General features: G+C 36.7%; 1 protein-coding gene across 1 annotated transcript in view; it reads left to right on the top strand.

Moving 5' to 3' along the window:
- Positions 1 to 19,703, top strand: part of itga10 (integrin, alpha 10) — a 144,656-nt gene that overhangs the window by 65,410 nt on the left and 59,543 nt on the right. Inside the window, exons 8-9 of the mRNA XM_039763251.1 lie at positions 12,708 to 12,858; positions 19,054 to 19,219. Coding sequence (XP_039619185.1) covers positions 12,708 to 12,858; positions 19,054 to 19,219 — 317 coding nt within the window. The remainder of the gene's footprint in view (positions 1 to 12,707; positions 12,859 to 19,053; positions 19,220 to 19,703) is intronic.

Genomic DNA, 19,703 nt, shown 5'->3' on the forward strand with positions numbered 1-19,703 from the left:
CATCTGTACATTTTAATCAGCTTGTTGTTTATATTCGTATTTAGATTTTTTTTATCTAAGTTGAAAGGGTCAGTGGGTCCACAATTGATTCCCACAGGAAGCGACTTTTAACATCACCTGCTTTGGCAAAAGTTACTTTAACATGATTATTTGTTGCTTCCTGTGTTTAAACCTACATCTACACACACTATTCTTTAACTTGGATCAATACCCTCTTATGTGGTACCTTCATCATAAGCCTTTTGAACACTGAGATTAATAGTATTTTGTAGCTTTCCCATAGAGTTTCTGAAGCATGTTCTCCCTTTTCCAACCAATATTAGAGGTACACTAATTAAATTTGTACTTGAAAGTGAATTTCATGACTATTGGTGATCATGCATTGTATAACACATATAAATTAAGCTAATCTAATATTAAAATGAGGAATGACAGAAATTCCTTTGTGAATGTGATTGATCCAAATCCAAGAGACAATTTTTTGTGGCATTTCTGTGCTATCTGTAATCTGTTTATAACAAACCATACGTTCAAACACAAGGTTGTTCATAAGTGTACCCATTACCAGAGTACCTTGCACCAAATGACAATGGTTAAGTTTTTAGTCATGTTATCTGATCTGAGGCTGTAGGTTTTAGACATTCAGATCAAAAGAGAGAGGTGCTGAGCTATCAACTCATCAATACTTGGCCTCAGACAAACCGGCTGTCTCCAGAAAAAAGCATGGAAGACACAAGCAGGTAGTGAATGTCTCTGTTCATAATGAGTTTGCCTTTGATCACCAGAAGTCCTTTTCTTTCTATGGCAAGGCTGGAGACAAACATCTGGAAAGACTTCCTTCAAGAATCAATTGTGAGGACAGCTGCAAGGACCTGTGGCCAAAAGGTGGTTGGTCCTTATCATGGTGGCAGTCCTAGATCACCATTGATAAGGATAACTCTCAAAATAATGAGAATGGCTTTCTGAGGAATGTTAGGAGTGTCTCGAGATTTAACTAAGAAACAGTAATATGCTATAAATGAAGCAGTTGCAGCAGTGGCCTGACTGGTAACTCGTGTGTTGGAAGTGTTTGATGGGGCTTTGCAAAATGGCTCAAAAAAGGTTCTGGACAATATCTGATGAGACACAGGAAGGACAGGCAAGATTTCACCCAGGCTTTATTCCATATAGATGTGGAAGTGTTAATCTTGGCTTCACATGTCATTGTGAGATATACAGTGAAAAGCACTTGAAGGATGACTAAACTGAATGGACATACTCCTTATAGAGAGGTAGTTCTGGAAGTATTGGTTGGAATTGGCACCATTTCTGTGAACAAGATCACTGAGATGATTAAAAAGGTCTATAATGGTAAAGCCGCAAAAGGTTAAATGAGGTGTTGCCTGAGAAGTTAAATATGATGGGCGGATTGGACTTATTTTTATAAAGAGATGTGTGTTCTAATTAATTTAGATGCCTCACTCTACAGCTCCCCTTGGAAAGCTTATGCCAAGATGCAGGAATGGAGACACCTTCTGATAGTAAAACCTCTGATCCAAGTAGAACAGTTTAACAATTGTTTATCCTCAGACAGATATCAGGGAGTATAGGAATCTGCACATGTTCACAGATCTGTAAGTTTCAAGACTTGCGACCAGTTCCCATGTTACATCATGTGGAAGGTGTTAACAAGATTCCTAGGTTCTAGAACAGTTGCTGTGTACCATTCTGTCTGTTTGTGTGGAGCAGTAACTGTCATTATTATTGTATGACATCACAAAAGGTGCTTTGTGTCTCTTCCCCTGTTCATGATTGTTATGATTAACTAATTAAAACATAGTTTTGAGACTTGAAGAATATCCAGTATGAGGGTGCATTTCTTCAGCTAATGATAATGGTGAACTCTTGACCTTGTCAGATTGCTGAAGGGATCACATCTTATAGCTAGTATAACAGCACCTTGGGGATGGAATAGTATGATCTGTCCTGTTTGGTAACTTGTCACCTCTACCTTCACCAGGACTTTCTGATGGAAAGTGAAAAGTAAAGTGAAAACTGTATACAGTATAAATGTTTCCTGCCGTAGACATAAATGTTAAAATCGAGCTGAATGAATACATCTCAATAAGGCTCAACACTTAAAGTTAATGTCAACGTTTTTCTCACAGTTTCTGTCTAAGTGCATTTATTTAATGTTTTCAAGAAACTGTGCTGTTTATTTCTTTGTTTCTTTTTTACTTTTTCATTTGGGCTGTAAGCACCTGTTATATTTTGCAATCCAAGATGACTGTGATGTAGTGGCAGCACATGTTGGGCGTTGCCATGTGTGTCTGCATGTTATTACTTATTATTTGATGACTTATGACATATCAGATACTACTGGTTACATTTCTTTTGCTTTTCCAATTGGAGCACAGGCAGGTGAAGTGACTTGCTCATGGTCACACAATGTCAGTGGTGGGACTGAATCCACAACCTCACTGTTTGAAATCCAGATTTCTTAAACACTACGCCATGCTACCATATGCTCTCACTTTCTTCTGTTAAAGTAGACCTGGAGTCGCACAGTAAGATCATAAGCTCATCTCATTCTTGTTGGAATTTCTATTCATTTTAAGGTTATTTTCTGCTGTGAATATGATCATTTATACTATCATTTACAGTACTGTAACTTTATTCTTTTCTTGAGTCAATATATTTTTCTTTAGGGTTTTAGTCATCTGTCATTGAGGACACATATTATTTGAGCCGGCATCATGAGCCAGCATTGGTCCAAAATTATAAAATATTTTTACGACTGGTTTCCTTTTGTTTTTCCTTAACAACTTATTGGCTAGTACTTTAAGACTTTGTGTTAACTGTGAATTGGGCATAGTTGGGTTACAACTTTGCTACTATTTTGGTTTAGATTTCTATTTCATTGTTTATTATTCTTTTGCCCATGTGGCCTGCTAGTTTTTCAATCTTTTATTTTTGTTCATTAAGAACTAATTTGCAGAAACATGTCTATATTGAAGTGCATTATCCAAGTGTTTGTCTATTTTTGAATATTTATCCTTTTCTCTTCAATTATTTATGAGCCTCCTTAATGTTATTTCTGCAGTTTGGGTGTTCTTAACATCCATGTGAACTTTACTCTTTAATACTGTAGCTAACATCTGTCTCCTCATTTACACACTGAGGAATTTATTTTAAAGTAACTTTTGGCATACACCAGCTTGTTCCTTTCATAATTTTAAATGTGTCTTTCATTCATCCCCCAGTCTTCAGAAGCTGCCGTCTGCATTTCAGAGCTGTTGTGAGCAAGAGTCGATAGTGATATGTCTCTACCAAAAGGGAAACATTTGAGCTCTAAATTCACATTTGTATAGTTGTTCTTTCAACATTTGTTTTGTATGTGAAAATGTTTGTGTTTATCTTGATTACAGTTTTGCGACATATGGTACATGCTCAGTTTCAATTCTGATCGCGTGTATGTGTAGAGATCTTGCTGAGTCTAAAGCGGTGGTTCTCAGGTTTCATCCTAGAGGCCCACTGAGAATGACATTTTTTGTTCCAACCACTTTCACAATCAGCAAGCCATTTTGCTTGTAATTAATGTCATTATTTAAATAGGTGTCATTCTCTTTTTTTATATACTTTGTTAATCCCCAAAGGGAGATTGTCTTTTCACATGACCTTTGGGGATCAGAGTGCAGGGACAATCATTGTGCAGCTCCCCAGTAATAATTTTCAGGTTTAGGGTCTTGCTGAAGGGCCCAGTGGAGTAGGATCCCTTCTGGTAGTAACGGGATTTGAATCAGCAACCTTTCAGATGCTTATTCAGCATTTAGAAAAGTGTAGTGTAATGAGATTTATGTCTGTAAGACGTTTTTTGACATATTTTACATCTTTTTTTCAAAGCATTAAATGTTTAAATTTTTTTTTTTATTTAGTTTGCTCTGTTAATTGGCAAACGACAGTGAGTGCTGAAAGGAGCTCCTTGAATATCATACCCACTAGTGTGCTCAGTAGCTGAAATAACCAGAACTCCTGGATGACAATTATAATGGTGTAAATTTTTATGATAAAATAATTAAAAAGTAAGTTATCTCCATTTAACCTACAGCAGTGCTTTTTACATCCCAAAAAGACGTTCAGTAAACGGTTTTGCAATTTCTATACTGACCCCAAAAACGTAGAAACCTGAAAATAACTGCTTGGTTAAGGTAAAAGTCCAGATAAAAAGCAGAATTTGGTTAGGATGATTTCTTTCAGCCACAGAGGACCATCAGGACTCAACTTGAGAACCACCATCCTAAACTACCTGTTAGTTCATCTATTTTAATATTATTAGAAAATTTAACCCAGTATATTTCTGACACATTTTTATTGAAACGGGTTATATTTTGATTGATATTTTAAATAACATGCAGGGCTGGAGCATTATTTGCAGACAGATTGCCCAAACTAGTAGCTCTTGTTTTGCTAACACTACCAAACTTTCTGTCAGAGATACAAGAAAAGGTTCTAGTAAGAAAAATTCTCAGTATGAAATAAGATTTAGGAGGAATTTAGCTAAGTATGAGGGAGTTATGTTTGGAAATGTTTGTTACTTATACACATAAATCCAAAATAGACAACTGACTTCAAATTAACTGCCATGCAATGAAGTGGTGCCCTTTCCAGGGTTTGTTCCTGTGTTGTACCCTATGCTAGCTGGGATAAACTCCAGCTGCCCCTGCAACTCTGATTAGGACAAATTTTTATTTTTTTTACAATGTCATCTAATTTTAATTAAAACAATGTTAATTCAAATAATTGTATGCCTTTAAGTGGACAGATAGCTTGGTGGCACAGTGGTTAGGGCTCCTGCCTCATGGAACTAGGATGGGTTTCAATTCTTCTTCCAGTCATTCTTGTTTTGTGTGGAGCTTTCACATTTTCCTTGTGCCTGTTTGGTTTTCGTCAAGGTATTCTGGTTTTCCATTCTCACTCTCAGACATGCACTTTAGGTTAGTTGGTGATCCAAGGTGGCCCAGTTTGTTAGTGTAAGTATGGGTGTATACATTAAATACCAGAAAATCATACTGTATATGCTGCTCATTCTGTTCTTTTCTTTCCAGTCACATACACAAAAAACACATACTGTATCATCATGTCTGTCAACGTTACTTTGCCTCACAATAAATGAATCACACATTGACCCACAGAGACAAGAGGTTTCTCAACTACATCTTGGCGTCACAGATGACTTCTGCATTAATTGAATGAAACTGCTAACAGTTAACAAAAGCAGCTTCATTCTTGCTGGATTCTCTTATTGCAATATCATTCATCCATCCATCCATTATCCAACCCGCTATATCCTAACTACAGGGTCACGGGGGTCTGCTGGAGCCAACACAGTCAACTACAATGCACCTAACCTGCATGTCTTTGGACTGAGGGACATGCAACCCTCTTGCAGCGTCACAGCTTACTTCCCAAAATTCTCCATATTCATGGATTATTGGGACATTTTATTCTGCATTATGAGCTCTACACTACTGAGCATTGCAAAACAAGAATAGCAAGAAAAAGTTTGCATGTACCACTGAAATGAAGTTAACATGAAACTGCTACACTATGTGACTCTTCACAGTTAACAAAAGCAGCTTCATTCTTGCTGGATTCTCTTATTGCAATATCATTCATCCATCCATCCATTATCCAACCCGCTATATCCTAACTACAGGGTCACGGGGGTCTGCTGGAGCCAATCCCAGCCAACACAGTGAGCAAGGCAGGAAACAAACCCTGGACAGGATGCCAGCCCACTGCAGGGCACACACACCCACACACCAAGCACACACTTGGGACAATTTAGAATCGCCAATGCACCTAACCTGCATGTCTTTGGACTGAGGGAGGAAACCCATGCAAACACGGGGAAGAACATGCAAACTTCACGCAGGGAGGGCCTGGGAAGCGAACCCAGGTCTCCTAAGTGCAGGTTATGTGCATTGCCGATCCTAAATTGTCCCAAGTGTGTGCTTGGTGTGTGGGTGTGTGTGCCCTGCAGTGGGCTGGCATCCTGTCCAGGGTTTGTTTCCTGCCTTGCTCACTGTGTTGGCTGGGATTGGCTCCAGCAGACCCCCGTGACCCTGTAGTTAGGATATAGCGGGTTGGATAATGGATGGATGGATGAATGATATTGCAATAAGAGAATCCAGCAAGAATGAAGCTGCTTTTGTTAACTGTTAGCAGCTTCATTCAATTAATGCAGAAGTCATCTGTGACGCCAAGATGTAGTTGAGAAACCTCTTGTCTCTGTGGGTCAATGCGTGATTCATTTATTGTGAGGCAAAGTAACGTTGACAGACATGATGTATGTGGTGGCTGACTTGTTGGGAAGGTGACTTTGGCTGAACCTTCAGTGTTTCATATGGCCTGAACTATTCATTACATGTGACAGGTGATAACAGCTTCTTGCACAAACAATGGTGCCTTACACTTTTCCTGGGCTTCAGGAGCACAGAGGAGATGACCTATAATGATGTGCATGACCTTGCGCCCTAAGTTGTGAAGCACAGCCTGATATTCTTGAATGCAGGTGGCAGAATCTCGACATGTCAGGAGCCAGGTGTCTTATCCAGGCAATGAAGTTCTGTGGCATCGATATTGCATATGTATGAGCTTGATTAGCATGGTCCATATATGGATGTTTCAGGGAAATTTTTAACATGCATTCCCGTACACATATTTAGAAGGTGACAGATTTAGAAATGTGTGTACGACAGGTTTTATAAATCTGATTTTTTTTTTGTGACATACCCATTTTTCTGTTTTTTTTGGCATGGATATATTTTCACACTCAAATCCATACCAAGTTATATTAATGAACCCCCCAGTGCACCATTTTATTGAAGCGCAGTCTTTTGTGGATACCTGTGTTTGCTCATGCTGGACCAGTTTACAGTTTTAAAAAATGAGTTATAATGCCTTTGAAATATTTGTTTAGTCTTTTATAAACAATGAACTCCCAAAAAAATAAATGGTATTATCTGTATGTATTTTTTTTTTTTTTTTTATTTCTTTTAAATTTGCCCTTGTCAGCTTGTGCACTGTCAATTCTGAAGTGCCTTCAAGTTCAGCATTTGTACTAAAATAATTATTCTTTCTTGATGATCATCACTTTGCTGCTGAAAATAGTGTACTGGGTGCAGTAATAGTGATTTCACCTATTAAGAAATAATAAACTGTGTAGCAGTCATATAAAAAAAGTAATCAGAAATAGCTTGTTTCAAAGAGAATAGATTCAAGTAAAGCAACCATGAAAAGCTGTGAGTTAAATCCATGCTACTTTGAGGAAAGAAACTGAAGGGTTTATGTTAATCTTCAACTATGCCTAGAAGAGAGAAGTAATCTGCATTTTTTAAATCATCATTCTGAGGAGGAAGCTGAGTGGCACATGGTGCAGTGGTTAGAAATGTTGCCTCATGAATCCTGCATTCTGGCTTCAAATCCTGTGGCTGGCTGTTGTCTGTGTGGAGTTTACATGATCTGGTTTTCCCTCCTCATCTCCAAATAACTGCAGATCAGGTTAACTGGTGACTCTAAATTGGCCCCAGTGTTAGTGAACATGGGTGCACGTGGTTATGCCCTGCGACAGGCCGGCGTCCTATCTGTGATTGATTCCTAAATTGTCTGTGGGGAAAAAAAAATCAGTTTCTACTTCTCAGTAATAATTGGAATCAAGTCCGTGATGTCTCCAAAATCTACGAGGAGATTGCCCCAAAGCCAGTATTCCAGTATTCCCTCACTTACCCTAATGGCTGATGGTTTTCTTTTCAGCCTGTTTATTTATCCAGGTGAACAGAAACTTAGTTAATATGTCTTTCCCAAGATTTTTTTATATTTGTTTTGTTCTTAAATATGGTTAGCATTGATTTGTTTTAGGTCAGTCATTTAGTTTTACATAAATTGTGTTGCCCCCTAGTTTCAGAAATTTGTTTTTTTTTTTTTACCATGCCCTATGCTTCCTTAAGACACGGCACCAAAGTTTTAGAACTTTATGCCTTTTTGAGTCTTTTTCTATTTTTTATTTTTTTTTTTGCCCTGCTTTCATTTTTGTACTATTTATAAAACACAGGACGAAGACACCGCCCAAGCCAGTCATTATTTTTACCACATAATTAGTAGGCAAAGTAAATAGTGTCTTGAACCGCCTGGCAGATGTGTTGAAGAACTTTATATTTAGCACATAATTTAGGGGTGAAAACAAATTTTATAGCCCAAAAAAAACTTAACTTTTTTTTTTTTTTAGCTTTGTCTTTTTGGTCATTGGCATAAAAATTATTTCAAGATCCCTTTGATGCCAGCTCACTATCCTTGGAATTTCACACAGGAAGGAATGAGCAGTAGGAAATATTTTCAGTTTTGGTCTGAGGTTTTCTTTAGAAAAGTGAGATTTCATGATTTTCAAAGATGAATTAGCAGATTAATAAACAAGCACTAAAGAGACAGGAGGATTAGTAAGTACTTCAAATGGGTTCTTATTTGTTGGAAAACAGTTCAAAACGCTGTAATGAAAAAAATAAATTTTGATCTTTCAAAGTTGTCTTGAAGACATTTATCACATTTCTTGGTGATATACATATTAACTGATAAAGCGCTACTGTTTCATTTCCTAGTAATTTATATTTTCTATTTGCTATTGTATCACAATGAAAGAATTAAAAAATGTTCTTCAATCTTGATAATTAATTAATGTGATTATCATTATATCCTAAAATCATGTTGGTTAATCTTTGGTCAATTCCCTGTCCTTTTGAGAGTTCCTCTTTTCCACTGACACCAAAACTGCATACTGCATTACAAGCATTTTTCATTTCTGCAGTAGAAATATGGAGGTGTAAAGATGCATTCATACATGCATATTCTTTGTTTTTTACATACTTACATTATCAATACGGCACATACAAATCTGATTTTTTGATTTGATAGACTTTATTAATCCCAGAGGGAAAATTGTCTTTGATTTGAACTGCCAACCTTCCAGATACTATTGCAGATCCTTAGCCACAGAGCCACCTCTGCTCTCAATTGGACTGAATTGCTGTTTATGTCAAAAAATGATGGACAGAAATAGTAAACATCTTCTCAGACAAAGTGGAAAGATATGAATACAAGAGTTATCGCCATACAAACACATTGACATCTAGCAAGAAGAGTAAATGGTGATCACAGTATTATGCATTTAATTTACTTCAATAAACATAAAGTTAAGAGATACAGATAGCTACATATACAGACATCACTTTAAAAACTATGGACCTAAAAATTACATGACATGATCAAGCAAAAAAGCAAATGGACTGATGACTGTAAAGTAGGGTTCTTTCTATTAATGACTAATCAGTTATGTAATCCAAAAATTCGTTTTTTGAGAAATAATGGCAAACAGCACTTTAGACAGCTAACAGATCACATTTTTTTGATGTTGCATGAGATGTGAGGTGCTATGTAATAAGTACACTCACATTCGGTTGAGTCTTTACTAGCAGGGACAAGGTTATATCTGTAATACTGATGAATTGTGTTAAACAAGACCTTACCAATTGCTCAAAATGCTGATCTCACATTAGCTGGGATAAATAATATTATTAAAATGAATATTCTTGTCTGACACCCTATCTAGCCCTGTGCATAAGTTCTGTTGGAATAGGTAGCGGCTCCCTGCAACCCTGAACTGGATGAAGCAATTTGAGAATGAGAGGACATGATGATATTCTTCCAAAACTTTTAGATTTCTTCCAATGCGTTACAAAATAAATTTAATTCTTCTTTAAAAACTGGACGCAATTGTAATTTGTTTAATCTGGAACGCAAAGTGACCATGGAGTTAAAAAAAAAAAAAACTCTTCAGAGATCCAAAGCAAAGTGGGACATTTCATTAACTAATGTTCAACTGCTACCAGGTCATGAATATGCATACTGTTAGAATAATTAATAAGGGGTGAGTGTTCCAAAAATCAATGACTCTTAATGGTTAACAAGAATCTTTATGAAAGATTTATGTAACATACAAGCTACTTTCCCATGGGATTCCCAAACCCCTCTAAATTGACCACTTTATGAGGGAGTTTAAAGTGCTGCTCTGTTAGCTTGGCCCCTGAAGTCACATACAAAAAACAAACACAAGTCATTTGAAAAATTTTCGGATGGAAACATTTTCATTTTGTGGTGCATATTGTTGTCCCTCGTTGCAATGATATGTAATAAACTTGTGAATAATAATAATATGAAATAAGTATAACATCATTATTTATAAACCAAACAAGATAAAGCATGTAAATAAGCACAAGGTAAAACACCTATCGATTCTAAGGAGAATAAAAAAGAAATGGCAAACATTGAAATGAAAAATACACTTTCTAATTTTGTATATGGTAACAGTTCTTCATTGTTTATTAAGGTACACAGATGCCTTTTCAAAAGCAAGAAAAAGCAAAGGCGAAATGAGACACAGAAACAACCTAATGTTACTCTCTTCCAGACACACAGACATTACATCAACAGCCTGGTGGCAATATGTAATTTGTTTGTGTATATATTTGATGTGTTTAATCAGCATTTTTTCCACACGCCTTAAATGAAGAAAATACATTCCATTATGTATTAAGAAATCCTTTGTTACTTAGAATGGTGGACAGAGTGCTTTTATTCATAAATATATAGGGAGCAAGTCAAGTGCAATGGAATGAAACAAATTATTTTAATTAGGAAATTGTAAGCACAATAATTAGGCAGTAATAATGGTTTGCCTATTACCCACATCAGTGTGGTATAAACCCTTTGCCTTAAAATAAAGAAATTTCATATTTCCAGCCTCCATAGCCCCTTATAGCACATACAATTATTACAGTATAGCAAGGCTGAGGTGAATATCCGATGACACCTGTTGATTTATGAAGACAGCAGAACCCCATTCTCCATACAGCTATCTCTATGCCACCACAACTTGGTTTTCTAATGTGCTGTTTTGTATTGTTCTTTAGCCACTGTCTAAGGGTTAGTTACAGGGCTTAACAGCCATGCATGAAAGGGATACTCACTGTGACCAAGGAGTGCCCAGGTGGATTATGTACATTTGAAAGCATCTCAGGGAGAAGATAAAATATATGGATATTGAGAAAAAAAATGTATTATCAAAGACTCAATTAAACTACACATTTGTAGAGTGATTTTTTTTTAAAGTTCCTAACACTGTGGGCCCTTTTATTTGTATATTTTGTTGTATCCATTATGCCAGCAGCACCACCTTTGCTGGCCCATCTAATAGTAATAGAGGAGCCATCTTTAAGCATATGCAGAGCAGAGGGCTCTGCCATAGAGATGTTATAGCAGTGGTTCTCAAACTGTGGGGTGGGCTCCCCTAGGGGGGCATGAAGTAACAAAAAGGGGGGTCCGAAGATGTGAAAAAAAGAAAACAAGAATGAAAAATACATCTATTGAAACCAAAACAAATTAACTTAAACTACATTCTGATACTAGAAAAATAAATATAGAGTTAGATAAATGTTGATAAAAGTTAAGTACGTATAATAAAATATACATATATGATATATCATTAATTAATAAGAACAAATTGATATTAGTGGGCTCCTTTCAAAAAACATTAGGGGGCGCGATTAAAACTGTTATGAAAACTCGGGTCGCAAATACTTAAAGGTTGAGAAGCGCTGTGTTATAGGAATGGCTCTTTTGCTTATGTCGCTTAATGAGTTCAATATCTCTAGTAATCAGGTTGCAAAAGGTATCAATATGAAGGTGAAAGAGACCTTAAAGAGGGGGTTACAAGGAATGGATTCTCCTGTTATCCTAAACGAAGGCACATAAGTGGATTTTATTAAAAAATGTAGAATATTTCAATACATGTCTGAAATGAGCAATATTTGGAAGTTAGAGTAAAAGAAAGACTCTGAGATAATATGGACTGTTCAGATACAGATAATGGCCATTGGGTGATGTTGATCACTGAAACCTCATGTTTTTTTGGGTTTGGGGTACAGTGTGTTAGGCATGGTTGTGGGGAAGGATCTGTCCGATCTGACTATTGTTTGATCTAAAATAGATGACTAAGAATCAATAGACATAGAATCACTAGACAAACTTGATGAGCCAGAGGTAGAGAATGAAAACTATCAAGCTAGCTGGAGTTATGAGTGACATGGGGTTTTAAATTATTACTACTTTAGTTAAGGTAAAAATCGCAATTTTCTGACTAGTTAGTTTGATTTCATTCATTCTTTGTGATTCATTATAGCGGTGACTACTGTAGATGTATGTAATATGTGTATTAGGTTAAATGGCAAGCCAAAAGTTTCCCTGTATGAATGTGAGTGTTTGAAAATCTGTAAGTCTGTGTTTTTCATGTAATGGACTTGTGCCCAATGGATATGATTCTTCTACTTGTACACATTTATTACTTTCTTCATATAAATGCATATGTGTAGGTTTCCCTGTTTTTAAAAGATTGCTTTGTGGTATTTTATGATTATTCAATAAAATGCAATGTTACTGCAATATTGCATTTAACAGTGATTTGAAGGTCACATTAGGTTTTTCTTTTCATTTCCAGTTCATAATAAGGAGAAGAGTTTTGTTACTATTTCTTCTCCTTTACGTAAAAATTAAAGCAAAGCACCTCAAAACATGAAATGATTGTTTTGACTTCATTCTCTTTTCAATCATCTTTCTTGCAGCACTGAGGCTTTCAGTCCTGAACGAGGAGCACGTGATGGTGCCACCAAGGTGATGATTGTGGTAACAGATGGAGAATCGCATGACGGAGAAGAGCTGCCAGAGGCACTGTCTGAATGCGAGAAACGAAACATAACACGATATGCCATTGCTGTAAGTGTTCTCATCAAAACTGAGTCCTACACAAGTCCAAGTTGTTGATGAGGTAGAAAGATGTAGTTGAAGAAGACACTCTGCTGCTTTTACACCATGTAAATTTACAGTATTAGAAATCTCCACAAGTGTTGTAGTACAGCGCTAGTGCTTATTTACAAGAGCAGTTATCTGAGCTGTGTTCAACTTAATCTGTTAAAACATAATAAACTCCTGTGTGATGATTATCATTCTTTGAACATAGTTGGCTTAATGTTTAGAAGTTGAGAGAAAGGGCAGTTACAGGCTAGCAATTCAAGACTCAATCACAGACACGTTGAATTCTGACAGATAGCTTCTGATCATTCATTTGAAACAGGCTTACTAGATGTATTATTATTTGAGGGGTTTGTCTAATTGATGACAAAGTTAAAGAAACGCAGATAACTGCATGGCACACATGGCCACAATCCATCCTTATCCTGAGATAGACAGTTTCTTTTTTTAATATTTTTTCTGTCTCGCCTGAACAAAATTGGTCATTCTTCATCTTTCAATGTACTAATATCTCTCTATTATAATAAAAAAATCTTGGGTCAAGACGTGATTTTCTCTGAGACATTTTAACATCCCGCGAAACAAGGAAGTGAGACAAAAGGACAGCTGCTGTACAGGCTCTTAAATGATCGACGCACAGTGCGACATGCAGATCACACAACACGACACAAGCAGCAGCAGCAAGCTAGCTAATCGAGAACAGACGAAGTAAAAAAAATGTATTTGTTCCCCATTGTATCACCGTTTAAGAGGGGGTTTCTGAGGAGCGACCATATCTCCTTAGCGTGCATTCAGCCCCCCTCTTCACAATGCGAGAGGCAGAGATGTGAAGTGGCTGTCACTTAGTGTGCCCTGAGGGGGAGGAGGAATAACTGATTCACTACAGCTTTATTACTGGCAAATATCAAAAAAAAAAAAAAAAATGAATGAAAATGAATTAAATGAAATTGACAATCTCTTTAAATTGTAAATCCGGTTTACCAAATCCGGGGGTAGGCGAGTGAAGAGAGCAGGGGGCGGAGGCCCCTAGTATATATTTAATAATGAAATATTGACTCGGTATTACAGCTTTGACTTCTGTTATTTAAAGAAATTTTAATAAAGTAATTTATGAAAGAAACATTGTAAGTCACTCTAGAGGAAAGTTCAAATTTCGATACACTCAATGGGTTCCTACAAGCTCAATAAAATTCTACAAAAAATCTAATACAATACAAAATTAGGTAAAAATGAGAAATGTATTTCTTAAAAATCAGTTTTCAGAAAATGAGGTGAAGTGATGAAGCATATAACAGGTAAAGCAGGGTATGCACTCACTGAAACACTGAGTTAGCTTATGCCAGCACTGTGGAAACCTTATGAAGGGGGTTCATACAAAAAATGGCAAGCAAAAAACTTTTCACAGACATTTATGAGTACTTCTGCCCAAAACCTAAACTATGAAGCCATTCTCAATTTACTTCAGATTTATTGGCTAAATTGGACTAAAAGCTGAACAGCCAAGTTAATACATTTTTGGAAAATAAAATTAAAAAGCTATGTTCTTCACACTGGATAGAACTTGGATATTGTGTTGTACATAAAGGGTTTTGGTTCAAATGTACTGGTAAAAAGGAAGCTGACACAGACATCGATATGTATGGATTGAAAAAAATAGTTGAATAAAATTTTTATGAGTGATGACCAGTAGAAAAGGACATGGTCAATTAACAGGCAAGGATCGATAATGGAAATCAGAAAGGGTCTGCAAAGTCATATCGCTAGCCAAAAACCAAAGTCAAAAATTCCAGAGCTAGTTTCTTTTGTCTAGAGTTGCAAAATTAAGAATTATAAGTACCACTTTAATAATTCAATCTCGGATAATCCAGGAATGCATGTAATTTGATCCCAAAACTGATCAAAACTCCTTGCCCACTCACAAAAATTATTTTATTAAGTTATTAGTGCCCAAGCAGCAAAAGCTTTAAAATCTCCAAAACCTACACCATCTCAAAATTTCAAAGTACTAAATATAAACATATAAAATAAAATTTTAAAAAAATCAAAATAAAATTACAATACAGAGAAGGTAAACAAAGGAAAAACTACAATCCAATTAAAAACCATATTAAGTCCACTATCCAAGACTCATCTGCTAATAGCTAAATTCAAAAACAAAACAGTAATAGTCAAAAAGGCCAAACTTACAAAGGGAACAAAAAGGAGTTTTGAAAACACTTGCTAAGGAGCTAGCTAATGCCACACCATTAAGGTATGCAATAGGTGCCTTAAGTAGGGCTTCAGGTCATACCAGAAAATCCTAAATATATAACCATTATCTTACAAGTAACACAAAAAACAAACAAGGGAGTCTGGGAAAATTATAAAAGGACAAAAGACAAAAATGGCTAAAAGGCAAAAACAGACACTTTACAGCACTATTGTCACAATAAATGGCAATGTCATAGACAACAAAGGACATACATATTTTTTGAAATAAATATTACAGATGTTGGAAAAATTAAAACAATATTTAATTAATCAACTATATGTGACCTGAGCAGCATGTTTTTTTGACTAAAATGCAGCAATAGTTACAGCCCATGCATATGCTGTATAAGTTTTTTTTTCCTTTATAACAGGGTCCAAGTTTCAAAGAGGTAACTTCAATTCAATTCAGTCTGTTTTTGTATGTGCGGGCTCAGAGTGCTGTTACAGGTTCTTAGGTAAATGTAAGTGTATATTTTATAAATTACTATTAATACACTAAAATAAACAGATTTGTTAAAACACACAGAAAACAAAGTAAAAACAGATTAACACATATGGAAATCAACAATATCTGTCCATTAAGTAACTGTTGAACTGTGGCCAGTTGACAATGGAAAAGAGAAAAACAAAAACTACAGTTAACAGCAAAAATGGAGAAAATAAACCTGTGAGGGGTTCAAGCTCAATTGTAAGAGAGACAGTTGAAGGCAAAGTCACACACAGTTACAGTCCTAGTGACCTCAGCCAAGTAGCTGCCCACCGCCTCCTTGGCATTCTATAGTGGAGTCTGTACTGGGCCGTCCAATCTGATGACAGAATCTTTCCATCCAATGATTCCAAGGTTCCCAGAATCTAAGATGACATTTATATGGGCAGGAGAACAGCTTGGCAATAGAGCAGTTCCACTGCTAAGTTCAACATCAGGATACAGAGAAGAGAAACAGAATAGCTTTTGGGCTTTGTAATTGAAAGCTCGACATCCCACTGTTATTTTATTAATCCTTGCAATCCTAAGTAGGCCATCGTCTTAAAATCTCAATGCACTCTCTTCTCTGTAAGTAATGACACTCTGGTCTGTAAGTAATAAAAAGTTCAGGTTGGTTAATATGGTCTTGACCATTTGAGGCTTTATTTGTTAAAAATGACACTTTGAATTCAGTCCTAAGCTTAACTGGGGGCCATTGTAAGGACATCACAACAGAGGTGTTTGTACTTTTTGGCTCTTGTAATGATTCTTGAAGCAGTATTTTAAATTAAATTAACGGAAAGCTAGATAAGTCAGTGAATAATGCTTTGCAGTAGTCAATCCTTCTAGAAATAAATACATGAAATAAAGTTCTCATTATCTAACATATTTAGATTTCAATGGACTCAAGAGCAGAACAGAAAGATATTACTAGTGGAATATCAGTACTGTTCAGAAGACACCCCATTCACACAGTCAGCCATTGTTTATAAAGGGATAAAAATATAAATACAGGCGTACTCATATTCTTCACAAGTGTTGCATTGGAATGAATGCTGTGTTTACTGAATACTTAGTTAAACTACAGTAGTTTGAGGTTGCCATCGAAGTTCTGACCTTTCCCTTTTTTCAATATGCATTTAATCTGAAAACATACTGGTGCACCCTGAATACTGAAAAAGATGTGCCCTTGATTTTCTTCTCTTCTCTTACATTCTCTTTCATGGAGCTAACAATGATGATGTTTCCTTCATGTAGCATGTTGCATAAAATATTCATTCCCATATTGTAGGCGAAGTATATAATTTTTATTGGATCTGTGTATCAATGCCTGATATTTTGGTACTTTCCTGCTGCAAACAAATTTCCCTCTGAGATAATAAAATCTAACTCATTTATATTTATGCAATGTGTATAATCAAGTGTACTCTATATAAAGTATGTGTAAATACAGCAAATAGAGTACACGTGTTCTCGACGATATTGCTGTGTTTACTTGTAAAACATACTGCAAACAAATTAAAACCAAAACGTTAATCTCCGTTAATGGCGAGGAAAGGGGTATTCTAATTACAGCTGTATGTTCTCAATCAGCATCAAAAAATGTATGTCCTAAAAAAGTAAATTTTTTTTTTTTTACCCTCTATGTTGTCTTTAGCAAATAGAGTAGCTCAGGAAGAGGTGTGACTACTGACCCCACTAGTAGATCGGCCAGTGGTGGGGCTACTGTGTGTCTCCTTTGTTTTTGGTGAGCTCTGCTGCTCAGGGGTAATTTGCCTAAGTAAGCCTGTGATGTCACTCATACCAACATCTGCAAAATATTTGTCAAAGTGCAGTTAAAAGGGCAAGAATTAAAATGAAGAATTAGAAAGAACCTAAGCTCAGTGATTACATTACCACTGGCAAATGTTTGCTTGTATTCACTATTTCGAAAGTTAAAACTGGTAACTGACCACACTTCAGAAATGTAACTGCTTTGATAATTAGTAGCAAACAACATTAGACTTCTTAACCCAAGAGTAAACATTTTCAGCAAGAGCATAATTACACCTCTCACCATTTCATGGGGTTGCACGTTGGTGCAGTGGGTAGCGCTGCTGCCTCGCAGTTAGGAGACCCGGATTCGCTTCCTGGGTCCTCCCTGCAAGGAGTTTGCATGTTCTACCCGTGTCTGCGTGGGTTTCCTCCCACAGTCCAAAGACATGCAGGTTAGGTGCATTGGCGTTTCTGAATTGACCCTAGCATGTGCTTGGCGTGTGTGTGTGTGTGTGTGTGTGTGCCCTGCCCGGGATTTGTTCCTGCCTTGCACCCTGTGCTGGCTGGGGGCTCCAGCAGTCCCCCGTGACCCAGTGTTAGGATATACAGTAGTGGGTTGGAAAATGACTGACTGACCATTTCATGGGAACACCTCTTATCTCTCCTGTTGATATCCCTTCCCCTACCTTTTGATATTGATTGCCCCTTTGATTACATTTAGCATTGGCAAGATAAGCCAGTATTCAAAATAATATTTATTATCAAGAAACCTGCTGTAGTTCAACCCTGTTGCTATGTTTCAGAGCAAACTTTTTGTCACCCTCAAAACACACATTTTATAAACATAAGGATCACAGTCATAAGTGCTAGCATTGTCTAACAGCTATCTTTTTCCAATATTACAGAATTAAAAACTGAGTAATGAAAACTGTTAAATCTATACTATTATGGGTATAAACTTAAAAAAAAATCAACATGAACAAAACAACAATTGAACAGTAAATCTAATTGGCCTGTTCTAACTGATACTGACCATGCTTCTCTTCAGTGGCCGCTGAGCACACGCAATCCTTGGGGCCGGACAGCAAGGGGCAAGGAGAAGCCTCGCCGGCAGCCACAATGCCCAGGCCACCCTTCTTCATCTGGGCTGAATGACAGCAAGGTCAGTCCTCCTGAAGGATGCTGCAGACTCCACAGTGTAAGGTGCATTCACTGTGAGCCTTCCCATCCCCAAGAGAGGACCCCCATTGGAGACTCTGCTAGGACATCAAGAAGCAAGGGCAATGCTGGACAGAAACCAGAGGATCTTAGAGAAAAGAAGAAAAAGGAAAGGAAGAGCTCTGATCAGCCTCTAAATTCAGACAAGCCACCTGACAAGATGGTTAGTCCATGTACTGTGACCATGGTAATCAATGAACTGTCTATAATGGATGGACATTGATGGGATATGGTCCATGGACAGAGCCATTATGACTGTTTGATTTTTTTTTTTCTGTAATTTTGTTATTGGTACAGAATTACACCAAGGAAAAGAGCTACTGTAATCTCCAGATTTTAAAGTCCAGCTTCAGTAATTCGTTTATTCAACAGTGTGATTTTAGTTACATAAATATCTGAAAGTACATGCATTTTCTGTTCTAATCCTCTTCATTTACCCCTGTTTTGTCTCACCACTTCCAATTACATAGGTTCTTGGACACTATATTCGCAGACAGCAAGACCCAGAGACATTCATCAATGAAATCAAATATATTGCAAGTGACCCTGATGAAAAGTATTTCTTTAATGTAACAGATGAAGCAGCACTCAATGACATTGTGGATGCCCTGGGAGATCGGATCTTCAGCCTGGAAGGTCAGTGAAAAAAAAAAACTTCTTGATGCAAAGTATGGAGAGTTGAATGAAAAACACAATAAATAGGTTTGTGCCAATTAAGTTTTAACTAGTAATGCACTGTGATCTTTTTTAGGCAATGATAAAAGTTGAGTAAATAAATAGTCCATAACAAACCAGCAATTGTCACCGCTGATCATTACCAAAAAACTCAGATGACTTGTGTCTGAATTTCCAGGTTTAAAAAACAGAAGCCAGCTAGGAATGGAGAAGGTCTGAAGAAAAGGTTCCACAAATTTGTTGAGGCTGGACAGTCTAGAATTCTGAAATCTGTGAGGGTGACTTTCAGAAATGGCCATAGGATAATATCTTTGTAGCAGTTAAAGGACATACATCCTTCTAGAATTGGGTGGCATTGATTTTATATTTATTCTGACACAATAAAATAACATCACTGCTCAGTTAGGTGACTAAATATTATCCTTCTGGCTCAAATAAAAAGCTT

Source organism: Polypterus senegalus, chromosome 1 (assembly GCF_016835505.1).
Source record: "Polypterus senegalus isolate Bchr_013 chromosome 1, ASM1683550v1, whole genome shotgun sequence".
Lineage (NCBI taxonomy): Eukaryota > Metazoa > Chordata > Cladistia > Polypteriformes > Polypteridae > Polypterus > Polypterus senegalus.